Raw genomic sequence first — 26,640 nt, forward strand, 5'->3', positions numbered from 1 at the left:
GCGCCCGCTTGTCCGTCGTCTGGTGTGGCCGGTAGGAAGGCGAGCGCGGCGGGCTCCGGGTTCCCGGGCGCTCGGAGGACGATGATTTTCCGGCGGCTGCTGGCTGCCCTGCTGCACAACCCACAGCTGGTGGAGCGGCTGTCCGAGTCGCGGCCCATCCGGCGGGCGGCGCAACTCACGGCTTTCGCCCTGCTGCAGCTGCAACTGCGCGGCCGCGATGCAGCCGGCCGCCTGCGAGCCCTCGTGGGTCAGTCCCCGGGCTCCTTGGGGCGCCGCGTCGCGCGGTTCAAGGACACCTTCACTCAGGAACTCCGCCGCGGCCTCCGGGAGCGTCCAGGACCACCCCCAGGTCATCAGAAGGGCCCGGGCGCCAAGGCGTAAGCACAGACTGGACTCTGCCAGGCCGAGGTCACGTCCCCTCCTCCCTTCAGTGATCTACACCGACCTTAGCATTCAGGAGTCATCTCGGGCACGATGCACGGCTTCGAATCCTGACTCGGATTGTCAACATGTAGATGCCTGCGTTCAAATGGACATGTGCTAGTCCTGTGACTGGCAGGACATAAAGACCCCGAAGGCCACCAGAGATGAAAGAGCCTAAACCAGAACATTGCACTACTGAGAGCCATGGCCAACCATGGCCTGCTTTCTACAAGCGGGACTGAAGCTGAATAAATGCTGCTGCATCTACGTCTGGAGCAGAATACCAGGGAAGATGGTGGATGGAATGATAACCCTGAGGTTGCCACAGTCTTTGATTAAATGTGTAAGCCGATTGATAAGTCTGAAGGATCTTGCTAACTTAATAGTTAACACGTTAAGTGTCTGTTGATATTTGCTCTTGCATTCTGTGTGGTTTTTGACTTAAAACTATGTTCATGTGAGAATGGGGGCTACTTTTCGAGTAACTCAGAAGCCTTGCAGAGTGAGGTGAGCCCAGGCATGTGTCTCCAGGGTCTGTAGTCTGGATCACGCCCACTACTCTTCACAGCATCTGTGCTACTCAGAGACTGCCTTTTCTGTCACCTCTGAGCACTAAGGCCTCGGATACCGTTGCACACGATGTTTGGTTTCCTCTTCTTGGTTTCGAGGGTCTGCTAGGGTACTCACTATGGCCCGCTAACTGATTGGAAGACCCATGCATGTAACCCCCACCCCCCGTCATTTTGAGACTCCCTAACTCAATTTCTAGACTTCTATTTAAGCTACTCAGTTAATGTTAGCATCTAGAAAGCTTGAAGCTTGGAAAAGCTTTTAGACTGGGTACCAGATTCTGAGCAGTCTGTGTTCTCAGTTCCCCCAGGGGCGGGCTAAGAGGGCCTCACAGCAGCGCTGAGGAGGGAGAGCACCTGGGTTCTTCATTCTGGGAGAGTGATTCTTTTTCTCGGTGCAGGGGGTAGTTCCTACAGCTTTGAGCATGCTAAATAGGCACTCGTCTCCTGAGCTACATTACCCAGTCTTTGAGAGAATGGCTGGGAAAATTCCACCACTGCTCAAGAAAAGGAGTAGGAGAGGATAGGGAGGCGTTTTCTAGAATGGCTTGTTTTGGTTATACCCAAACACTGCGTCTGCAGGCACCATAGTGCTATGAAATACAATACAACTATGGCTTCCTAGCGAAAGAGCCTTATAGAGACATGTGTATCAAACCATGGGACGTGAGCTACGGGCTCCAGGGCTGACACTGACCTCAGGACCCTCTGATCCGTCAGGGTGGTAGGTTGGCTAAGGTCAGTTTGTGAGTCAGACTAGGGACTAGAACTGACTGTGAGCTTCCTCTGTCCCTGCTTCACACTGTCAGATTGGAAATGATGGTAGCAAGAAGTCAGGCATTGTGGTAAGCTGGGCAAGGCCACTCAGGGATGTCATCAGCAGTTCATTGTCTTTGATAACCAGGTGCGACTGTATATTTTAGACATTACAGCAATCGGAAGTAATGGTGTACAAACAGACACATGCCAGTGGATATGCTAGGTTTCTTTGGGGACCTTGGCATTGGGACCATGACTGGTCAGATCTTTGGTGTCTCATCTAGAGGATCAACCTGTCACTGTACCCAGAAGAGACAGCAGTGGGAGTCTGTTCCAGTGTCCCAGCCCAGCAGCCTATGTAGAAGGTGGGGTGGCACCTTCCAGCTATGGCTGAATCTTGGGCTATGGCTGCTTTGTCATGACAGGCTTTCCTCCAGCTCTATAATGTGAAGACTAAGGTGGGTCCTCCAAGCCTGGCTGAGAAGGGAGGACAGGGCTGGAGGGTCCTCCAGGGTCAAGTGGGGAAACAGGAGGGTCTCATTCTTGAGAGGAAGACCGCACTTCTCCAGAGCATGCCTGTTGGTCCCTGGAGTTACTACAAAGAGGCGGCAGAGCTGTGGCCCGCCAGCCAGTCGGCAGGCTGGTTGTCTGCTGAAGTTGTTCAGGGCTTGGCACAGGAGCCAGTCCTCAGCCCCGCCCATGTCCACCACCTCCACAGGCGATGGCAGGCCTGAGAGGTGGAGGAGGTGCTGGGGAGGCATGTAGGTGTGAGCGAAGAGAAGCATGTAGTGTGTGGTCGTGCCCGGGCGGACGGGCGCGTGGACTACGTGTTCCAGATACTTCAGGCCGGGTACTAAGCCTCCCTGATGCAGGCAGCCAAAGATGAGAGCACCTAGAGCATTGAAGAGGACCAGGGTGCCCTTCCAGGGTATAGGCTGGGTTTGTGGACTACAAAGCAGGACTAGAGGGACTATGAGGGGAATCAGAAATCTAGGCTCTTGGTGGCTAAAGGCGGATAGCAGGACCAGGGGTGTGAAGTAGAGGAGAAGGAGATGAGACTTGGAGCTAGACAGTAGGCCACGGGCACCCAGCATCCCCAAGAAGCCTGTTTGCGCAAACACATGGAAGGAGCTATGGAGTTGTTGCCATGCAGCCTGCAGGGCTTGAGCATGCAATACCCCAAAGAGCAGGAAGCCATTGACTGCCAAGTGAGTGAGCCGTGCATGTGTGCCATGCCTTGCGAGGTTTTGGGGGTCCAGGTTGTAGTACAAGAAGTTGAGAGGTGTAAGAACAAGGCTACTGGATCTGGAGAGGCTGGAGAAGTACCAGCTGTCCATGGTTATAAACAACACTGCTGCAAGAGCAGCCCCCGGTAACAGCACCAGGGCCTCCTGGATCAAGGCCATGATGCTAGGTTTCAAGGTTCTGTGGATGCCCCAGAGAGAGAGGGGGACCAGAGCAAAGGCTAGAAAGGTGGGCCGGTTGAAGAAGCCGGCAGCCATGACAGCACCAAGAAGGCAGCTGTGGCACCATGGGCCTGGAGTAGGCTTCTCTGATGTGGGATTCCATGCCACATAAGGGGACACCAGCACCAACAGCCATGTGAAGAGCAGTCCCTCGATGGTGTTGGAGAAGGTCCTCGTGTAGAAAACCAGGGTGACATAGGACCCAGACAGCAGGCACATAGCATTCCAGCGATCTGCCCCCCACAGCGGGGCCAGGTAGTACACAGCCCAGTCCAGGGCAAAGGAGAGGGTAGTGAGGAGGAGTCGGGGCCCCACCAGCAGCACGTAGCCACTCACCAGACCAGGCCAGAGCCCCAGCTCTTCCCAGAACCTGAGCAACCAGAAGGTAGAGCCAGAGGTCAGCAGTGGGAAGACCACAGTACGGCAGGAGCTGCTGGGGTAAAACTCCCAGGGCCGTGAAGCCTGCACACCCAGGATGTCCTCTGCAGAGAGAGAGGCAGGGGTGAGCCAGTTCCAAGCTTAGGCTTGTGCCTGGAAGAGTTAGGGGTTGGCAACAGGATTGCAAGGCCTCCTAGTGGACACTTCCAGCACAACACCCGGGCTTGCACCAGGTGGTTTCCTGCTTTGGTAAAGCTACTTTGTGGGAGAGTTTCTCAGGTGGCCTGTCTTCTCTCCCCAGCTTTTGAACAGCATAGACCATCCTGGATGCAGAAGAGACAGACAAGGAAACAAAGCAAGAAAAAGGATTGTATGTGTCCCGGCTGGTTGAAGGATGAAAGGGCCTTGAACAACAATGTGGGTGACCTCCAGAAACAGCAAGGAAAGAGCGAACATGGTTCCACAAGTGGGGTGAATAAAATTCTGCCGGCAAGAATGAGTTTGGAAGCCAAGCATGGTGGCACCTGCCCAGAACTCCAGGCTTGAGAGGCAGAGGCAGGAGGACCAAGAGTTTAAGGTCAGGGAGTTTGTGCCTATGCCCATGAGAGAGACATCTCAGAAATATAGGGAGGAGACTAAAATGTCCATATTACAGTTCAGATCTACCTCTTGAGCCGGGTGGCAGTTAGGCTTCCCATGCCGCGATCCTTGTCCTCAAGCTGAGTGTGCTAATGCACATTTATTTTGTTTGTTTGTTTGTTCTTTGTTTCTTTCTTTTTTTTTTGGTTTTGTGAGACAGGGTTTCTCTGTAGCTTTGGAGTCTATCCTGGAACTAGCTCTTGTAGACCAGGCTGGCCTTGAACTCACAGAGATCCGCCTGCCTCTGCCTCCTTCAGCAAATCCTACTGGTGTGCACCACCACAACTGGCCGCTGGTGCACACTTGTCACATTCAGAGGCTGAGTGGGAATGCTACAAGTTTGAGGCCTTTGTGGGCTACACAGTGAGTTTGAGGCCAACCTTAAGTGTGTAGAGAGATGCTATCTTAAGAGGGCAAGAAAATCAAACCGCCGGGCGGTGGTGGCACACGCTTTTAATCCTAGCACTCGGGAGGCAGAGGCAGGTGGATCTCTGTGAGTTTGAGGCCAGCCTGGTCTACAGAGAAACTCTGTCTTGAAAAACCAAAAAAAAGAAAAAAGAAAAAAGAAAGAAAAGAAAATCAAACCAAGTGTCTTTGAATCTTTCTCCTTCCCTCCTTCAGTCTTTTAGCTGGGCACGTGTCGAAATATAAGGGCTTTATTCCCCAGCTGTTTTCATGACTGATGTGGTCATGTGATACAGTCTGACCAGTGGGCTAGAAGTGTATAACAGTCAGGTGGTGTGGTGACTCTTGCACTCAGAAGCCTTGCTAGGAGCATTTCTATGAGTTTAAGGACAAGCCTGGGCTGCAGTGTGAGCCCCTGTCTCAAAAAACAAAATAATTGCCTGCCCATTGTGCACAAAATCCTGGGTTCAATCCAAGCACGCACCTGCCAGTGATCACAGCACTCTAGAAATGGGGGCCAAAGAATCAGGGGTTCGTGGACACAGGCAGTTCAAAGCCAGCCTGGGCTGCAAGAGACCTTGTCTCAAAAAAGAAAAGAAGGTGAGTCTGGAATAGTGGTGAACTCCTTTCCTTTAATCCCAGAACTCAGGAGGCAGAGGTAGGAGGACCTTGCTGAGTTTGAGGCCAGAGTGAGCTCCAAGACAGCCAGGATTTTTGTAGAGAGACCATATCTAAAAAAGGAAAGGACTGGAGAGATGGCTCAGCAGTTAAGAGCACTGGTGGCGCACGCCTTTAATCCCAGCACTCGGGAGGCAGAGGCAGGCGGATCTCTGAGTTCGAGGCCAGCCTGGTCTACAAGAGCTAGCTCCAGGACAGGCTCTAGAAACTACAGGGAAACCCTGTCTCAAAAAACAAAAAAAAAAAAAAAAAAAAAGAGCACTGGCTGCCCTTCCAGAGGTCCTGAGTTCAAATCCCAGCAACCACCTGCTGGCTCACAGCCATCTCTGATGGATGCCCTCTTCTGATGTGCAGGCATACATGCAGAATAGAATATTCATAGCTAAAAAATTACATAAAGAAAAGAAAGGGTTTGGGCTGGAGAGATGGCTCAGAGGTTAAGAGCACTGACTGTTCTTCCAGAGGTCCTGAGTTCAATTCCCAGCAACCATATGGTGACTCACAATCATCTGTAATGAGATCTGGTGCCCTCTTCTGGCCTGCAGCATACATGCAGGAAAAACTATATAATTAATAAATAAATTTTTTAAAAAAAAGGAAAAGAAAGGGTTTGTATGTGACTACTAATCTTGGTCTGAAGGGAGAAGACTCTCCCTGAGCCTGCATGAGACAACTCTACAACTTTCCTTATGTCAGGCAAGCTTCCCTAGCCACCAGGAAAGCCCAGCTATGAAGTCATCCTGCTGACACGTCCAGAATCACATGCTGAATGATCTGTTGGCTCAAGGAGGAAAACACAGAAGACGCAGGTTTTTCGTTAACATCCTCCAGAAGGTGAAGAAAATGTCCATTCCCCACCTCAAGTTCTAGTCCCAGAGAGGCTGCAACTCGGCCTGCTCATTCTCCCCCACTGCATGTCTTCCCCCACCAAAGGTCGACTGCTGCCCCAATCTTATTAAAAGTTCATCAGGGTTTTACCTGCCATGACCTCAGGTGACTGGAAGAACTCATCTGGGTGTATGTAGCCAGTCTGGGGAAGGAGACACCACAAGACGCGAAGCAGGCCGAGGCTCCCCCAGATCACCCTGGCGGCCATTTTCACATCAGCTCAAATACAGGGCTGGAAGCCTGGGATGATGTCACAGCTGGCACGGGTGCCACTCTGGAGATCAACATCTGGGAGGGTGACATTTGGTGGTTACTGTAACATGGACTACACCGTAATCTGAAGACAGCAGCATAAAATGCTAACGCTAAGGCATGATTGGTACACATCTGTAGTCCCAACGTGGAAGAGGTGGACAGGTGGACACAGAAGGGTTTCAAGTTCCAGGCCAGCCTGGGACACAGGAGAAATACTGTCTCAAAACAAAACAAAAACAAGGCCGGGCAGTGGTGGTGCACACCTTTAATTCCAGCACTGGGAAGCAGAGGCAGGTGAATCCCTGTGAGTTCAAGGCCAGCCTGGACTACAAGAGCTAGTTCCAGGACTGTTACACGTGGAAACCCCGGCTCGAAAAACCAAAACAACAAACACACAAAGCAAAAAGTTACATGCGGTAGTGTATCCAGTAATCCCAGTACTTGGCAGACTTAGAAAGATCAGGTGAAAAACCAAACTAAAACAAAAAGCAACCATGTTACAATTAAGATGAATGTTAGGGGTGGTTAGGAACATTTTAGCTCTTGTAGAGAACGGAGATTGGATTCCCAAGCACCCACAGGGTCGCTTACAACCACCTGTAGCCCCAGTCTCAGAGGGTCCAAACCCCTCTTTTTTTGTTGGTTTGTTTTTTGTTCTTTCAAGACAGGGTTTCTCTGTGTAGCCCTGACTATCCTGGAACTCACTCTGTAGACCAGGCTGGCCTTGAACTCGCAAAGATCCACCTGCCTCAGCCTCCTGAGGGCTGGGATCACAGGCGTACGTCACCACCACCCAGGTTCAACAGGTATGCACATGCAGGCAAGACATTCATACACATAAAATAATAAATATTTAAGAAAATGAAAGGCTGGAGAGGTGGCTCAGAGGTTAAGTACACTGGCTGCTCTTCCAGAGGTCCTGAGTTCCGTGGCTCACAACTATCTACAATGAGATCTGGTGCCCTCTTCTGGCCTGCAGGCATACATGCAGGCAGAATATTGTATACATGATAAATACATTTTAGGGGGAAAAATAAAAGCTAGGGTTAAAATGGCAAGATTGGTAAACTGAGGAAGATAAATAAGAGGGCTTGTATAAGACAGGCCAGGTAGGAAGGACAAGGCTCTGCCTAGCAGGCTCTGGAGGGATCCCAGAAAGTGCCACCCCCAGGAAGAACCCCGCTTCCAGGAGCAGGTACAAAACATCCTTTTCCTTTCCCTAGTAAACTCTAAGCTTTTAAGATAGTTTTGTTTGTTTGTTTTGTTTTGTTTTTCCAAGACAGGGTCTCTCTGTGTTGCTTAGGAGCCTGTCCTGGAACTCGCTCTGTAGACCAGGCTGGACCCAAACTCACCGAGATCCACCTGCCTCTGCCTCCTGAGTATTGGGATTAAAGGGGTGCGCCACCGTTGCCTGACTGCGTTTGGGATAGTTAAGCCTTACATATGTTCTTCAAGAACTCTTGCTCTTTCCACAGTCCGTCTCTCAACTTTAGGGCTGGTTGCTCTTTTGCACATATTCCTGTAAATTGTGTCTGACTGAATTACGGGGAAGCATGGTTTCTAAGAAAACCTCCACCTCTTCCAGGAAGCTGTCCCCCAAGACAGTCCCAGAGATGAGCAATGGGATTTGCAAGTCCCAGCAGGAGAGGCAGCCCTTCGCTGTGGACTCTGGGCTGGGTCCGCCTTCCACTCTTGAGTGCACCGTTCTGCTGTCTCAGCTGCTGAAGTAAACCCTGAACCTCGTGAAACTGAATCCCCAGTCTCGAGGGCACCTGCTGTGAACACCGGAAGGGGGGGTCTACTGTGAACATCGGAAGGGGAGTCTACTGTGAACATCGGAAGGGGGGGTCTACTGTGAATGTTATGAACATCGACTGTAAAGGAATGGAACCCAAACATCGGAACATAGCTGGTTGTGAGTCGCCTTTGCTGGAACTTGCCTTTGATTACACCAGCTTCTGGCTTTCCTGGAAAGCCCTTTTAGATGCAATTTGCCACTCCAACCACACCATTTATTTTGTTTTTGTTTTTAAATATTTATTGATTATGGATACAGTGTTCTGCCTGCATGGGGCACCAGATCTGCATGGGGCACCAGATGGTTGTGAGCCACCTTGTGGTTGCTGGGAATTGAACTCAGGACCCCTGGAAGAGCGGTCAGTGTTCTTAACCACTGAGCCATCTCTCCAGCCCCTCACCATTTATCATTTATTTTTTACAGCTCCTCTATTCTGAGACATTCCTCAAAGCTTTTTTGCTTACTACTGCTGCCGTTACTCATACTGATTGCATGGAGCTTAAAAGCAGCTGTGCATCAAGCAACGTGGGGTTCAAGTTCCTACCCTGTCACTTGCTGGTGGTAAAACCAGTCTCAAAACCAATTTATTTCTCGGCTGTAAATGAGTGCCTACCTTAGCATTGTGGGGAAAAGAAAAAAAAGATAAACTAAGGCAGATGTAACAAATAGTTGATTTCGGTATCCATTTTGCTTCAACTCTAAGCCGCCTTGCCAAGATCCCTGTGTGGCACCCTGCACCCCACTGCATTCTGCCAGTCGCCTGATCCTTTCTTACCCTGCTGGGCTGAGATTCCCCCTGGACTAAGATCCACTGGGCTCCAACTTAGACCCAGTCCAGAGTGCAGTTTAAGTGGACCCACTGAGGACAGCAGTCAAGAATAACAGGAGTTTCCCAAGAGGAGGCGGCAAGATGGGGGCACCGACCACAAGTGCCAGAATCTCGAGTCCCGCAACATAGCCCAGCGGCTCCCCGGGTTGATGTTACAGAAGCTCTCTCAGTGGTCTCCTCCAGCTGCAGACAACCTAGGGGGCGGAGCCAACACCTGGGTGTGTGTGTGTGGGGGGGGGATGACAAGTCTCACCCAACCCGGATTAATTTGCTGGTTCAGGCAACTGAACACACACATCTGCCCGAGCTATGGTCCAAATCCTACGTCTCCCGCAGCCCCCTGGCTGCGAGTCTCCCAGAGCCAGATGACATGTTGGGTGAAAGGGACCGCTCCCAGGAGGCGGTGACGAGACTAGGGCGAGAGAGTGGGTGTGAAGACCAAGAAGATGGGGACAACCAGAGCACCAAGGTGGGGTGCAGTGGGGGAGAAAGCTGGGGGACCCGACATCTGTGGGACCCGAGAAGGGAGAGGCTGCCCGCTGAGTCAGAGACCTGGGTCGGCTTCCTGGTGCCTGGTGTTTCTCTGATGCCCAGTGTATGCTCAGCACCGTACCGGCTCTGGGGCCTACAATTATGTGTGGATTAGTGTAGTAAGGAAAGTCCCTACCTTCAAACTGAATCTTCCAGTCATAGCTGCTGGGTCCTTGCTAATGGGAAGGACGGAGGTCCTTCGGATGGATCTTCTTGGATCTAGCGTTTGGCGTTTGGAGAGATTTTTTTTTTTTTTTTTTTTTTTTAATATTTATTTATTTATTATGTATACAATACTCTTCTGCAGGCCAGAAGAGGGCACCAGACCCCATTACAGATGGTTGTGAGGGGAGAAGGGCCCCAGCACTACCACCCAATGTTCCCACTCCTTCAAGGCCAAGACCTCGCTTAGTCGCCAGGATCCTCGTTGGACTTCGTAGTGACTCCTTTCTTCCTGTTGGCTGGTATTTCACCCACCTTCACCCACCCTCACCTTGACCCCGAGTCTGCACTGAACTCTGCAGGGGACTCTGCCTTCCAAGCCTCCTTTTTAGGTTGCCAGAAGGGAACTGTTTGTTCTTTGATTGACGTATAATATAACAGCCCCAACCTTAAATGCATCAGGAGAGTGGAAGGGAGCCTCGGCTGGGGCATACCATTAAGTTTGCCACACCCTTGCAGTTCCAGGCCATCAAATGGCAACTTTGCTTCCTACCAGGAAAAGCCAAGGCCCTGACCATCATTCCCACCCCCACCCCCCGCCGCCACACCCAGACAGGGTTTCTCTGTGGCTTTGGAGCCTGCCCTGGAACTCAGTCTATAGACCAGGTTGGCCTCGAACTCACAAAGATCCACCTGCCTCTACCTGCTGGGATTAAAGGCGTGCACCACCACTGCGCGGCCCCTGACCATCTCTACAGTTCCTTTCCATGGTTTGAGGTAAAGGTGTCTGGAGGAGATGCGTGAAATTTGAGGACAGGGGAAGGATGTCCTCTTGACTGAAAGCAGCAACTGTCCCTGCCGCCCACAAGAAAGCTTTGTGCTGGCGTAAGGGTCCCCTTTTCTCTTTCCCTTGCCCCCATGGGACTCCTGGGTCCCGTTCTCTCAGGGGAAAGGCAGTCTATTTTCCTAGCTAAAATTAGGGGATCTCTTGGTGCACACAGACATCTTTCTCCACACTTTGAAGCGTTTTAAAGTTTCATTTCCACTGGGATCTTGCTGCTGTGTTGTAGATGGGATACGGAGACTCAGTATGGCTCTGTGGAACCGCCTAGGACCCCAGCTCCCCAGGCAAGTCTGGTAACAGGAGAGGATGCAAACCTAGGCCTTCTGGGCCCTAAGCCAGTGCTCTAATATGGAAAGTGCCCTGAGCCTCCCGTCCCAGCAAAATGTCATCATGAGTTCCCTGTTGCCCCCTAGGTTCCCTACCGGCCAGCGCTCTCACATCCTGCAGAGCAGTTTGGGGGGAAAGCTGCGGGTGAGCGCTACCGTTCCCCTGCTGGTCTGTGGGCTCGGAGCAAAACTAAAGGTGGACCCCCGTTGCCTGCCCGCATTGCGCCCTCATGCCGTCCCCAGCCACTCTTCCCAGACTGGGACTGACTCACCCACGCGCTGCCTCGGGCTGCACCTGCGGCGCTGGCTACCAGGGTCATCGGGAGTGAGGGCCTGCGCCCGAGGCTGTAACGCCCTGCGCCTGCGGGACAGAGGATTGCAGGGCGGGGTGGGGCGATGGTTTTCCCTCTCCGCAGCCGGCTCTGGACTTCCACCAGGGAATTAGGCCAGAGATCAGGCAGAACTCGCTAGGCGGGGCGGAGAAGAATGGGGACAATTGTGTGCGCCCCCGCCCCCAGTCCCGCAGTCTGCAGTGGTCGCGGTGGGGACTCCTGAGGAGCTGATCCTACTTTGCCTGTGCCGTGAGCGCATTCTGTCAGCAGCGCCTCCTTGTAAACCCATGCCCGATTAGCTTCCTTTATTAGTACTAGCATAGTCACGCCAGACTGTTTCTCACTGTACATTTTGCTTGCTTGTTTTGAGACAGGGTCTCGGTGGCCTCGAACTTGCCATCCACCTGCTCACCCTCCCTAGAGCTGGATTACAGGCGTGCGCCACCACACTAGCTTTCAGTCATACGCTTTTGTCGTTCGAAACAATCACCCTATGCTGGTGTGTGTGTGTGTGTGTGTGTGTGTGTGTGTGTGATTATTTCTCCGTGGTAGGGAGCTAGTCTAGCATGACTGAGATCCTGTGCTCGTCTTTAGCCCCTAACAAAAGCAAACCCCACTAAAACCAAACCAAACCAAGATGAACGCAGAGGAGGTTCCTGTGCCAGGGGCGGAGATCGACTAAGGGAGTGGGACAGGGAAGTGGTCCTTCTGCAGCTGGTTCCGTTCTCCTCGGATGCTGAGCTCTCCAGGCAGTTGCCGGGGGCAGCGCCTTCCAGGCTGACGTAGGCCGTTCCTTTGTGCTAGGTGCAGGTGCGGACCGGCTACTTGCTGGAGAGCAAAGGGTCGCAGAAGTCTTGGCCCCGCCCCCAAGAGTTGTGGGGCGGGAGGGGGTAGGGGGATGGATGGGGGCGGGGGGGAGGTGGGGGGGGTTTCGGGGCAGCTAGCACCGGTTGATGCCTTATGAGAGAAGGGCCGTGTGCAGAGCGGAGCCACGCGATGCGGTGCCCACTACGCAGGGACACGTCACAGCCCCGTCACAGCCCACCTCTGCAGATCTATGCACCACTCGGGAGCCTGTAGTTTCCACGGGTGCTTCGTATCCCCGCCTACAGCTGGAGGGGCTTGTGGCTTGCAGGCTGTGAAGCTGCCCCCTGGTGGCACTATGTTTCCCTAAAGCTTCTCCGGTTACTAAATTGGCAGGGAGGAGGAAGGCTTGACTCTTCCAAATCCTGATTTAGTAAGATCTGGACAGAGTCACTTGCCTGTGCTCCCTCAGGCTCCACAATAGTGTTCACATTAAAAAACACACAAACAAAAGCAAAGAAAACCAAAGAACTACTATATGGAGATACTATTTATATACAATAAATGCCAGAAATTATTCATATTGGCTGAGACCTGAGGCTTTTGGCAAATGGAGGTCAGACTAACTACTGCCCTAGTTCAAGAAACATATTTTCATTTACCCCCAAAGCTCCCTTCTAGCCTCTTTCCAGCCTTTCGACCTCTTCTACAATTCCAGACATGTGCTGCTCTGATTTCTAATACTGTCCCCCGTTGTTCCCAGAATGTCCTCTAAACAGAAGCAGTCAGCCACTGCTCTCATGTGCCTGGCTCTTTTCACGAGCACAATGCCTTTGAAGTCCACCCCAGTGGTCGAATACAACAGACGATTGTATTCTCTGACTCAGCACTGAGGTCTGTCACTGGGCAGAGGTTACATACCTGACTTTGGCTGGACAGAGCTCCTGACTTCGACTTAATATTTACAATGTCTGCCTCCCCCTACAGAAGAGTGGAGGGCAGTCAGCTGCCTAGGCGGTTGACCTATGACCACACATCCCCCGCACAAGCAATTTGTTCTCCATGGCAAGTTCACAATGTGTAGCTCTTCTCTTGTTGGTGTCTGAATTATTCCTAAGAAGACAGTCCTCTCTAGAAGAAACCTGGCCCCCTTTCCCTCAAAATAACAAAAAATCGGGCTGGGGTGTTAGGCATGTGAGCTGAAGAGCAGATGACCCAAGGAAACACACTAAATATAGCTGGTATATTATAGATCCCGAGGAAGGCAGGGATGGCTGGGCCGCTCCCCTCACTGTCCTCCACCAGCTGCTGGGGATCCAGAGGGAGATGGGCAGGTAGGCCAGGGACTTCACCAGAGCCAACAAGACACACCAAGGCAGCTTCTAATTGGTTTGTTTAGTTAAAGCAAGCAGGTTTAAGGCAGGTACAGTGTAGGCTTAGATGTCTGGACCTCATTAAGAAGCTGGGAGGAGACTGGAGAGGTGGCTCAGAGGTTAAGAGTATTAACTGCTCTTCCAGTGGTCCCTAGTTCAATTCTCAGCAACCACATGATGACTCACAACCATCTATAATGAGATCTGGTGCCCCCTTCTGGTGTATTGGCATACACGCATGCAGAACCTTGTATGCAAAATAAATAAATAGGCTTTTAAAAATAACAACAACAAAACCCAATGTGCATAAAATAAAAATAAATTTTAAAAGGTATATTAAATTTAACATTGAAAAATAAGAACCTGGGAGGGGCAGAACTGGAACCTATAAAAATGATGAATCTTTGCTCTGGAAGCCAGGTGGTGGCGGCGGCGGCGGCGCACGCCTTTAATCCCAGCACTGGGGAGGCAGAGGCAGGCAGATCTCTGTGAGTTCGAGGCCAGCCTGGTCTACAAGAGCTAGTTCCAGGACAGGCTCCAAAGCTACAGAGAAACCTCTGGAAGGAGTCAATGCTGAACTCAAAATGGCCTCTAAGGCAACATTGACAAAGTGTGTCTTTATAGTGTCCCCCTTGTTACTGGTGTTTTCCTCTGCATGGAGATACCGCACAGTCTTACCCATTAAACAGTCCGGGCTGGTGTTGAGGCACTCTCTCAGAGCCCCAAAGTTGTTTCCAGCTGGGGATACTGTGAATAAAAATGACTTTCCTATGTCTATAAAACTCGTGTGCATGTCTCTTTTCTTTTCTCTTGGAAAAGTTCCTAGAAGTGGCTGGGCTGGTTCGAGGGAGGGTGGAGTACGTCCTCCGCTGCGGCGCTGCGGAGGGAACTGCGCATGCTCAGTAGGCACTCTGTCGCAGAGCTATCAGCCACACCCTCCTTTACCTTTGTATTTTGAGACAGGGCACCACTGAGTTGTCCAGGTGAACTTAAATTCACTCTGTAGCTCAGACTGGCCTTAAATTTGTTTACAGCCTCCCGAGTACTCCCTGTAAGTCTAAATACGGGCTCGAACCGGCGCACCTGACCAGGCCAGCCCTACCGGAAGCTGTGAACTTGTTTTGCAAAGTAGTTACACTATTTCTTTTAAAGTCATGGCAACCTTTGCGTCTCTGTTCATTCACATTCTCTACCTATCTACCCATCCATCCACCCACCCACCCATCCATCTCTCTGTCTAGCTATCTCTATCTATCTATCATCTATCTATCTATCATCTATCTATCTATCTATCTATCTATCTATCTATCTATCTATCTATCTATCTATCTATCTATCTATCTATCTATCCAGGATCTCACCTTGCCCAGGGTGGTCTTGAACTCATGACCATCCTACCTCCATCTGAGTATGGGGTTACTGGCCCTCAACACCATGCTCAGCTCACTTCTCGCATCTCTCTCTGTAAACGTTTTCACTGCTAGGAATGGAACCTAGGAACTCATGCATGCTAGACAAACACCCCACCACTGAGATACACTCGTGGACCCCTGTTTCCTGTCTTCTCAACAGCAACCCTCAGAAAGCCAGATTCCAACTGTGACAACATCTAACTTGTTAAAACATCCCAAGCTGGATATGGTGGTACACGCCTGTAACTTCAGTACTTAGGGAGGCAGAGACAGGAAGGGTGGCTAAGTCACATTTGAGACTGGTTTGGGCTATACCCCCAAATAATTTGTTTTCCCTTTTTGGCTCATGCTGGATCTGCAGTTGTGAGCTGCCATGTGGGTGCTGGGAATTGAACCCAGGGCCTTTGGAAGAGCATCCAGTGCTCTTAATTGCTGAGCCATCTCTCCAGCCTCTCTGCCATCTTCTTATAGAGCCACTGGTGTCTGTGTGGTGGTTCACACCTGTAATTCCTATAATCTGGAGGTTGAGGCAGAAGGGTTGCCATGAGTTCAAGGCCAACATCAGTTGAAGAGTGTCTCCACCACCAGATTAGCCTGTGAGACATTTTCTTAAATAGTGATCAATATGGGAGGGCCAGATCATTGTGGCGGTTGCTCTTGGGTTGTATAAGAAAGCAGGCTGAGCAAGCCAGTGAGCAGCTCCCCTCCATGGCCTCTGTATCAGCTCCTGCCTCCAGGTTCCTGCCATGTCTGAGTTTCTGTCCTGCCTGACTTCCCTCAGTGATGGCCTGCCCTGTGGCACGGTAAGCTGCCAAGTTGACTTGGTCAATGGTGTTTTTACCACAGCAATAGTAACCCCAACTAAGACAGTAAATAAACAGGAACAAAAAAATGGCATTTTCAAGAATCAGAGAGAGAACCCCACAAATAAAACAAAGTAAAAACTTCAATAGTTTTAAGAGAAGACAGGTCATAGTAAGAACATTCTCCTGTTTAACCCTTAAGAATGACCTTAGGCCAGGCGTGGCGGCGGGCGCAGAGTGCCTCGCAGTGGATTTGGGAAGGCAGGTGCGGAGCCCGGATTCTTTATCTATCCCACTTGATTAGCAGCCTACAAGCCCTTCCATGTTCCTTAACTTCCCTTCATCTTCATAAAACACGCGATCCCGTGTGTGTGTGTGTGTGTGTGTGTGTGGTTTGTGCGCGCGTCTCCAGCTGCTACTTGCTGTTAGGTGCTAACCGATCTCACTCTCTTTCTCACTCCGCTGCGGATATCCCGCGGTTGTCGGGGACGCGAACGTGAAATGGAATTGTGCTGCAGCCTCCACTCCCTTCACAGCCTTCGCTCACAGACAACCAGCCTCATCTTAGAGCCATCTGGTCCTCTCCCTGAACTGCTAAACTCCCAGCGTGCAGCAGTCCCAAAGCAGTGTGGGGTAAAAAGATTAGCTTTCCAGATGATGGTGTCGCATCCTAGCTAGAGCCCTCACTGATCTTAACCGCAGAGGCCCCTGCTGCTGCACCAGAGATGCTTCCCTCTAACCTCAGAGTCCCCTCCCTACAGAGAGGAATTGCTTTGTTCTCTGGGCTCTTGTGGGGTCTCCTACCCCAGCTTCCCCCACTGCAGGGCCTTTGCTACTGAAGGATGTCTCCCTGAGCTTTTTCTCCGTGCAGCTCTCTACCAAACCTGGAAGGAGTCTGTATCACTTTAAACATAGGATGAGTCTGAGAACCTAAAGTTATTTCAAAATAAAACTTAAATGCTTCTTCTTGGTAGAGCCTGCGCTTCGATCCTCCAGCAGCTTATACACATTCTCTGTCTCCCTCCCTCTCTCTCACGTGCACTCCCATGGGTGTGCACACACAAATACACACACAGAGAAAAAATATATGTATATATATGAAATTATGTTGATGTATGATTGTATTCATAGACAGGGAAAGAACTGAAGAAATGGAAAATAAAATGAAAAGCGTTTCTTGTAAGGACTGGAGAGATGGCTCAGCTGTTAAGAGGCTGCTCTTTCAGAAGACCCAGGTTTGCTTCTCAGCACCCACATGTTGGCACACAACTGCCTGTGACTCCAGTTCCAGGAATCCGATGCCCTCTTCTGGCCTCCATGGGCACTGCACACACCAGACTCTGGATAAGAGCCCTTGTTGCTTCTCCAGAGGACCAGGATTCAGATCGAAGCACTCACTTGGCAGATCACAATCGTCTGCAACTCCAGCTCCATCAGATCCACTGCCATCTTCTGACCTCTGTGGGCACCAGGCACACAAGTGGAAACTTGCCTCAGAAGAATAAAGAGAGGGGGCTGGAGAAATGACTCAGCAGTTAAGAGAGGTGACTGCATTTCCAGGGGACCAGGGTTCAATTCCCAGCACCCACATGGCAGGCAGGTCTGTAACTCCAGTTCCAGAGGATCTGACAATCTCACACAGACACACATGCAGACAAAACACCAATGAACATAAAATAAAATAATTAAAATTTTTATTTTTTAATTTTCTTGTTTTTTTTAAATTTTAAACTGAAAATAAAAAGAAGAAAGAAAGACACAGGATAAATGAGAGAACGCTGCCAGGCTAGTGGCATGAGCCTGAATCCCAGCATTCTGGGGCTGAGGCAAGAAAACCGCAGCACATCTGTGGGAGCCAGGACGAGACGCTGTCTCAAGAAAAAAAACTTAAAGCCGGGCGGTGATGGCGCACGCCTTTAATCCCAGCACTCGGGAGGCAGAGGCAGGCGGATCTCTGAGTTCGAGGCCAGCCTGGTCTACAAGAGCTAGTTCCAGGACAGGCTCTAGAAACTACAGGGAAACCCTGTCTCGAAAAACCAAAAAAAAACAAAAAACAACAACAAAAAAAAAACTTAAAAAGAGAGACTGTTGAGTAAAGAAATGCAAATAATGCATACAAGCCCCCAAAACCCATTTAAAATAATAAGAGTAAGCTCATTATTTAGAATAGTGAGAGTAATAATAAAAGGTAGTGCATGCCTGTAATCCCAGCATTCGGAGTCTGAGGCAGCCTGAGCTCTCCACATAGCAAGGCCTTGTCTCAAAAATAAGTAAATGTACACATGATTTTATAGATAATATAAATTTTCCCTATCTAGGAGTTGTATAGCAGCTTACTGTGCAACATAAAAAAAGATCCATTCCAGCCAGGGCCAGGGTCACATGCCTATAACCTCAGCCACTCAGGAGGCAGGGACAGGGACATGGGGACAAGTCTGGCCTCAGACTCAGAGATCTGCCTGTCTCTGTCCCCCAAGCGCTGGGCTTAAAGGTGTGTACCACCATGTCCAGCCCTACTTTTCAGTTTGGGACAGGGTTTTCCTATGCAAGGATCTCTACTTTAAGAGCCTTCTTTCTCTGCTTCCTGAGCACTGGAATCACGGGGGTGCGTGCCCATACCAAACTTTCAATTTAGTTTTTATTATGATTTTTAATTTTAAGATTTATTTATTGTGTATACAGTGTTCTGTCTGTCTGTATGCTTGCTGGCCAGAAGAGGGCACCAGATCTCATTAAAGATGGCTGTGAACCATCATGTGGCTGCTGGGAATTGAACTCAGGACCTCTGGAAGAGCAGCTAGTGTTCTTAAACCTCTGAGCCATCTCTCCAGCACAGGTTTAAATCTGTCGGTAGATACACAAGGCTTAAGATGAGGAACACAACAGGATTAGACAGATGTGTGAGTTTTTGAACATCTGGAATGGAGCCTTTCTCCGTATGAAGATGCGATCAGCCAGCTCCGAGGGCTTCTCCAGAGGCAGCTTTCCTATCACCTCCCCACAATGCTCAGGCCCCCTTCTTCCTGCTGGGGACAGCCCCTCTCCCCTTCCTTTGTCCTTCTTTCTTTTCATCTCAGTGTCACCAGGACTGAGCCCAAAGATTGTGTGGCCCTTAGGCGCTGGAGAGTGGCCCACAGCCCATATGACAGATGTCTCCCACTGTACCAGACTTTTTCCTTCGGGCTACCAACCAGCTCCCAAATCACGACAAGTGACGAGTGCTCGGCTCTTTTAAATTAGATTTAAACCTGACTCTCTTTACCTTTACCTTTTGCTTTTTACTTTTCTTTCCTTCCGGATAGCTTACTTCCAGTGCTTCTCGAGTCTACTGGCTGGCTAGCAGCTGTCCGGCTTCTGGCCCTGGTCGTTTCCCTTGTTCTCCCCTCCTATGCCTTCTCTCGTTTCTCTTTTTCTCTCTCCTGCCTAGATTTCTCCTTCTCTTTAGTCTCTCTTCCCACAAGCCCCGCCTATCCCTCTCTCTGCCTAGCTATTGGCCATTCAGCTTTTTATTAGACCAGTCAGGTACCTTAGGCAGGCAAGGTGAAACAAATACAACACATCTTTACATAGTTACACAAATGCAGCATAAAAAAGTAACACAGCTTTACACAGTTAAAGTAATATTCTGCAGTATAAACAAATATAACAATCTTCACACAGTTAAATATCCCACAACATCCCACCCCTTCCTTCTCTCCTCTAGTTGCAAAGGAGGGCACAGAGGCCTGAGTCATGCCAGGCTCAGGAGCAGCTGAGGTTCAAGTCCATTGTGGTTTTCCTATCTCATCTGGTTAAAAGTAATGGCAACAGGTTCACCTCCTCCTAAAGGGACTGGAAGGACTTGGGGCAATGTCAGAGCTAGGAAACAGGTCTTAGTCCTCCACCAACTATAACTGTGACCCTGAGCAAGCTGTCTTTTCTCCACGTTCTTTGGTTTCCCTAGCTGCTGTACCCCAATGTCACCTCGAAAAGTCAATGTTGTGGAGACACACAATATGATAGAACTCTGACCTGTTGGGTCCTCAGTGACCAACAATGGGGCAGAGGGCCAGTTCAGAGGATCTCTGCAGCGAATAGCATGTCTCACTGGACTCTGAGATGCTCCCTGCCCTGAGCACGGCTTTGCTGGCCCCAGCCAGCCAATCACAGCCTCTTCCCTTTGTCTCGGTTTCACAGGTTAAAGGGGGAGCCACCAGGACAGCAAATGTGTGTGCCTGCCATTCGGCTCTAAGAATGGGCTTTTGTTGTTTGTTTATTTTGTTTTTTTTTTCGAGACAGGGTTTCTCTGTAGCTTTGAAGCCTGTCTGGAACTCACTCAGTAGACTAGGCTGGCCTCAAACTCACAGAGATCCACCTGCCTCTGCTCCTTGAGTGCTGGGATTAAAGGTGTGTGTCACCACCACCTGACTCAAAGAATTTTTTTTAAATCACCAACAAAAATTTCAATTAAGAACATTTTGCCGGGCCTGGTGGCGGTGGCCCACGCCTTTAATCTTGGCACTCGGGAGGCAGAGGCAGGCGGATCTCTGTGAGTTCGAGACCAGCCTGGTCTACAAGAGCTAGTTCCAGGACAGGCTCCAAAGCTACAGAGAAACCCTGTCTCGAAAAACCAAAAAAAAAAAAAAAAAAAAAAAGAACATTTAATTTGAATGACACCAAGTGTTCATTAGTCTTTTACTTAAAGACTTATTTGTGTTTGCCTGCATATATAAGAGCACCATGTGCATGTCCGGGGCATGCAGAAGTCAGAAGAGCATAGGTCTCCTGGAACTGGAGTTACAGATGGTTGTGAACCACCACGTGGGTGCTGGGATCTGAACCCTGGTCCTCTGCACGAGCATCAAGTGCTCCTAACCATCGAACCATGTTTCCAGCCCATATTTTTAAAATTTAAAAAACACTTGCCAGCTGGGCGTTGGTGGTGCACACCTTTAATCCCAGCACTCAGGAGACAGAGGCAGGAAGATCTCTGTGAGTTCAAGGTCAGCCTGGTCTTCAGAGTGAGTTCCAGGACATCCAGGGCCACACAGAGAAATCCTGTCTCAATAAAACCAAAGCAAACTAACAGAAAACAACATCAAAAAATCACCTCCCCCAATGAAAAACCCATCTCTCTCTCTCTCTCTTTCTCTCTCTCTCTCTCTCTCTCTCTCATTTATCTCTATCTATCTATCTATCTATCATCAGATGTATGTATGTATGTATGTATGTGTGTATCACGCGCGTTCCTCTTCCATCACATGGTTTTGGGGACTGGAAATCAGGTAGTCAGATTTGACAAGAAGCACTTTTACCGGCTGAGCCATTTCACAGACTCTAAAAGGCTATTAAGTGGATTTACTTATTTAATGTGTGTAGGCGGTGTTTTCCTGTCCCAGTAGCCACTTCCAAATGACCAGCCTGAGGCTTGTATTACTTATAAATGCTCGGCTGATAGCTCAGGCTTGTTACTGCCAACTTTTACATTTAAGTTAACCCATATTGTTATGTTTGTTTCGCCACACGGCTCAGGGCTCGTTGCCTCCTTTTCACACTTCCTATTTGCTCCCTGGCTGCCTGGCATCTCTCTCGACTTCGCGCTCCTTCTTCCCCTCATTCTCAGTTTGGCTTTCCCGGCTAACTTCCTGTCCAGCTACTGGCCTTATCAGCTTTTTATTAACCAATGAAAATAATGCATATTTACAGTGCACAAAAGGATTGTTTCACAGCGAATGTGTATGGGCATTTTGTCTGCATGTGTGTGCACTACATCATGCCTGGTGTCTGAAGATGGAATAAGAAACCTTGGAACTGGAGTTACAGACAGTTATGAGCTACCGTGTGGGTGCTGGGAACGGAACCCATGTCCTCTGGAAGAGCAACCAGTGCTCTTAACTACTGAGCCATTTCTCCAGTCTCTTCTTTTTTTAAAAATTTTTTTATGATTTATTTATTTTATGTGCATTGGTGTGAAGGTGTCAGATTCCCTGGAACTGGATTTTTCAGACAGTTGTGAGCTGTCATGTGGGTGCTGGGAATTGAATCCAGGTCCTCTGGAAGAGCAGTCAGTGCTCTTAACCGCTGAGCCATTTCTCCAGCCCCTCCAGTCTCTTCTAAAGCAATTTAATAATACCTGCCTTAGGATTTCTGAGTTCCAGGTCAGTGTGGTATACAGAGCAAGTTCCAGGGACAACCAGGGCTGCACCGAGAAACCCTGTCTCAGAAAAACAAACAGTACTCGCCTTCATGGTTCCTCTCATCTTGATATGCAGAGATTTTCAGATGCGTGTGCCCTTTCTGGGGCCTCACAACGTTTGGTGTCTGGCTTATGTTATAAAAGTGCTCTGACTGTTCCCAGAGTCCACGCCCTTTTCAATTAGCTTGTGAAACCCAGTGGGAGCCCCACAGATCAGACGTCACCATCAATGAAGCAGGCTGTTCTCTCGCTATGCCCACTAGGTGGCACCATGGATCCGCCTCTGTGAGTGTTTTCGGCTCAAAGGCAGTTGTGGGGTTTGGTTGCATCTGCTAGTGATGCGTTTTTGTTTTTTTGTTTTTTCCCATCGGCCATTTCATATGGTTCTCCTAATGTATGTCTAGTCTTCTGCCATGGGCACTTTCCCTTGGTTTATATCAGTGAAACATTGTCCCCTTTCTGCGGATTTCTTTACCAGCCGGTAGGATTCTCGTGCAGTCCCGGCTGCTGGGTGACCAGAGACCCAGGCATGGAGGTCTCCTGCCTGGAATCCTATGCAAACTATAGTTCTCAGGTCTTGCTGTCAGAGGCATGGGGTCCCTTGTTGGGAGAAGGGAACATTTTAGACTGCTCCAGAACTTACAACCATCACAGAGGTTTGAGCCACAAAGTGAGGCCTCCCATTTCTCGTTGGGCAGATCTCCCTGGTTCCTAGGACCCTTTCTTTCTCATCGGTCTCCAAGGACAAGTCATGCCCAGGTGACGTTGACTTTCAGTTCCCTGCTTCTTGGCTCCCACAGGCAGGGCTTTGGGCCCCCCGCGTTGTGAAAGAAGCTGAAACACACCAGGAAGGTCTCAAATCATTAACAGGATGACCCTGGAGAGGGGGTGTGACTCACCCAAAGGCTGGGTGCACGGCTTCAGCCAGGTCCTCACTAGAGAGCCCCTGGTTTGACCTGAAGATCAAAAGAGCATTTGTCCCGACAGCTGCCCGTAGGAGCTCCACCTGTCTCTCCCTCGCAGCGTGGCCGAGCTGTTTCTGCACACACAGCTTTCCCACCTCTGTCTTGTGGTTCTCCTCAGAGACAAAGGCTCAGATAAGAAAGTCGTAGCTGTTCTTGGTTACTTATTGTGAGGTCTCTGCTCACTGCTGCAGCAGTCCCTTTTCCCTTCTAGGGTCCGTTGAATTTCTCTTCGTGAGACCCCTTTCCTTTTCCTTTTCAAACGATTTCTTTTATTTTCTTGAGAGTATAATAAAATTACATAATTTATCTCTTCCCGTTCTCCTTCCAACCCTTTCATATACCACTTACTGTTCTCCCTTTCAAATTCATGTCCTTGTTTTTCATTAGTTGCTGTTATGTATATACAAACATAGAATATATATTACTAAATACATAGATAAAACCTGCTCAAGCCATGTTACTCACGTATGTTTTCAGGGATGACCATGGTACTGGATAAATAGTTGGTGTGCTCATCCCTGGGGAAGTCTCTCTCTCTCTCTCTCTCTCTCTCTCTCTCTCTCTCTCTCTCTCTCTCTCTCTCTCTCTGTGTGTGTGTGTGTGTGTGTTCCTTGGTTGTCTCTAGTTCTTTGTGTAGCATTGTGGTCTGCTGTCTTTCCCTCATCCACTTTGGCACATCTGTAGGTGTCATCCTTGTTCAGCTCATGCCTGGACAGACATGCTGGTGAGACCTTATGGATGTAGCTTCAGCCATCACTAGGAAACAGAGTCTCACAGCAAACGCCTGGTCCTCTGGCTCCTACAGTCTCTCCCCACCTCTTAGGGTTCCCTGAGGTTTTGTATCTGTAGCTGCTTCTTTCAGGGCTGTGAGATGAGAAAGCGTGAGTAGTTGTTTTGATTTGTTTTCTTTAGGAGATGAGGTCTTCCTGCAGAGTCAGGCAGCACAACTCAGCATCCCAAGTGCTGGGGTTAGAGCCAGAACAAGGTCCAGGACAGCCAGAGCTACACACAGGAACCCTGTCTCGAAAAACAAAGACAAAATGAAATGATATATCTGGAGGGTGACGGAAGAAGACAGCTGATGTCAACCTCTGGCTTCTACATGCATGCACATACATGTATGCACCCGTGTGCGCACACAAGCACACACATACCACAAACTTTATATAGATGTGGAAAATTCAACAATTTATTCTCCATAGGCATTTCTATTGAGTAGGTGTAGACTTTCTCATTATAAGATATATTTATCTTGGTATTGGAGCCAACATCGTGGTTTACGTACACAAAATAAAAGCTTTCCCTAGTCTGATGTCAGGAACAAGAGAGACAAGCATTTCACAGGTATTATTTAATGCTTTCTGGATTTGGCAGGAACTAGAACAGAGAGATACTGACACCAAAAGGGAATAAAAGTTCTATCCAGGTGGCACCATTTTATACCTGGAAAACCCAAGGGCCTTGAACTAAGCAGCATCCAAATCTGGCAAGGACGAACAGCAACAGAAGGGCCCGTTTGTTGCTGGTGGGAAGGCAAAATGGCACAGCCGGTCTGGAAGTCACTTCAGCAATTTCTCACAAAAGTAAGATCCTGTCACCACCACGCGAAGCAGCAGCTGAGCCCTTGGTACTTATCTAAGTGAACTAATATCTTCCAACCACATGAAACCCGGGCAAAAATGTTTGTACAAGCTTTATCCAAATTGCCGATGCTCGGCAAATAATCAAGGTACCTTCAATGGTGGATGGATGATCCAAATATTATCGAGTACTAAGAAGAAATAAGCTTTCAATCTCAGTGACACAGAGGACTCTTAAGTGTATTTTATTAGGTGAGAGGTGACCTACAGCATCCATACAGCCGCTTCCAACTGTATGACCTTCTGGAAAACACAAAGCTATGGAGTAGCAAAAGGATGAGGGGTTGGCCAGAATGAAGATGAAAAGAATGAAGGATTCTGTCCTGCAGAGAAACCATTCTACGTTCCGATCAGTTTGTCGAAAGCCATGCAACGTAGGTCTCCAAGAGTAAGTCCCAAGACAGGCCACAGAGCTCAGTGGGGATGGTTTTTCCAGGTACAGGGGCTGAAACAAATATGTCCTCTGGGGCAGGGTGTAGGGGAGTGTGCGAAAGTAATGGGGTCGGGAAAGCAGGGGTGTGGGGAAACCCCTGAGCAGAGGTGGAGTCCTCTTTCTCTGCGTCTCTTTGCTCTTCTCTCCCTTCTTTCCCTTCTCTCTCCTTTCTCTAATATAATATTTTTATTGTTTTTTTGAGAATTTCATGGAACATATTTTGATCACTGTGGTGGTCTGAATGCAAATGGCCCCTGAGGCTCATAGGCAGTGGCTCTATTGGTGTGGTAGCTCTTTACTGTCTCATTTTCTTTGGCTCTCCAGCCCTCAGATAATGACATGGAGACATATTATTAATTATGAAGGCTTGGCCTTCTTAGGCTTGTTTTCAACTGGCTCTTATAACTTAAATTAACCCGTTTCTATTAATCTACATTTTAGCACCTATTTCTTTACTGCTCCCCAGTACCACGCGTTCAACTTGCTCTGTATCTCTCTGGAGAAATCCACACAGCTCAGATTCTCCCCCAGTTCCGCTTTCTCCCTGAAAGTCCCACCTATTATCTCCTGCTAGTTATTGGTCATTCAGCTCTTTATTAAACCAATCAGAAGACTTCCAGGCAGATGAGGCAAAACAGAGACACAACTTCACAGTGTACAAAAAAACAGTTAGGAGGGATGGCCTTGTTAGGTAGGTGTGGCCTTGCTGGAGGAAGTGTGTCACTGGGGGTGGGCTTTGAGGTTTCAGAAGCTCAAGCCAGACCCAGTGTCACTCTCTCTTCCTGATGCCTGGCGATCCATATGTAGAACTCTCAGTTCCTTTTCCAGCACCACATCTGCCTGTATGTCGCCGTGCTTCCCACCGTGACGATAATAGACTAAACCTCTGAACTGTAAGCCAGCCCCAATTAAATGCTTTCCCTACATGTCATGGTCATAGAGCCTTTTCACAGCAGTGGAATCACAAAGACAATTATATTAGACAATTATATTCACCCCAAATTCTCCCCTAACTTCTCTCAGATCCACCCATTACCTTCCCATCTCATTTCAACTTTGTGTCTTTTTTTTCCCCCTCAAGACTGGCTTTCTCTGTGTAACAACCCTGGCTGTCCTGGAACTCACTCTGTAGACCAGGCTGGCCTCGAATTCACAGAGATCTGCCTGCCTCTGCCTCCTGAGTGCTGGGATTAAAGGCATGCGTCCCCACCACCGCCCAGCGCTCACATTTCTTTTCTCTTTTTTCCGTTTGGTTTTTAAACAGAGGGTTTCTCTATGTAACAGAGCTCCGGCTGCCCTGGAACTTGCTCTGTAGACCAGGCTGGCCTCGAACTTCCGCAATGCTGGGAGAGTTCCAGGACAGTCAGGGCTACACAGAGAAACACTGTTTCAAAAATCAAAGCAAAACATTGAATTTTACAGAAGGACAGAAAAATCTGAACACATGGATTATGTGTTAGATTTTTAGAAAATCCATTAACCCTAATATGTACAAATTTAAGAAGAGTTCGGTGCAAATGACATCAGGATTTGTCATCTGAGACAGGGTCTCACTGCATAGCTGCAATGGTTTGAGAGATGAATGTCCTCCAGTCTCTGACATTTGAACTTGGTCCCCAGTTTGTGATGCTGTTTGGGAAGGTTTAGGAGGTGTGGCCCTGCTGTAGGAAGGGCTTGAGGGCAGGTTTTGGGAGTTTAAAGACACATGTCATTTCTTCCTTGTTCTCTCTTTGCCTTTCTGCTTCTTGCTTGT

General features: G+C 49.2%; 2 protein-coding genes across 2 annotated transcripts; one reads left to right on the top strand and one right to left on the bottom strand.

Annotated features, from left to right (window-relative positions):
• Nucleotides 1-9: 9 nt before the first annotated feature.
• Nucleotides 10-4,258, top strand: Ncbp2as2 (NCBP2 antisense 2 (head to head)). Its single transcript, XM_042055894.1, has 2 exons — nt 10-766; nt 3,897-4,258. Exon 1 carries the CDS (start codon nt 82-84, stop codon nt 379-381), a length of 300 nt encoding a protein of 99 aa, XP_041911828.1. The 5' UTR covers nt 10-81; the 3' UTR covers nt 382-766; nt 3,897-4,258.
• On the bottom strand, nt 2,154-8,015 carry Pigz (phosphatidylinositol glycan anchor biosynthesis class Z). Its single transcript, XM_038344416.1, is given in 4 exon segments — nt 2,154-2,180; nt 2,183-3,699; nt 6,296-6,424; nt 8,006-8,015. Coding segments are annotated over 4 exon segments (1,683 nt in total).
• Between the last annotated feature and the right edge of the window lie 18,625 nt (nt 8,016-26,640).

This window comes from Arvicola amphibius, chromosome 10 (assembly GCF_903992535.2).
Source record: "Arvicola amphibius chromosome 10, mArvAmp1.2, whole genome shotgun sequence".
NCBI classification, from domain to species: Eukaryota; Metazoa; Chordata; class Mammalia; order Rodentia; family Cricetidae; genus Arvicola; species Arvicola amphibius.

Excerpts from the sequence above, each read along its gene's own strand:
- Ncbp2as2 (XM_042055894.1), top strand. The coding sequence starts at position 82 with ATGATTTTCCGGCGGCTGCTGGCTGCCCTGCTGCACAACCCACAGCTG.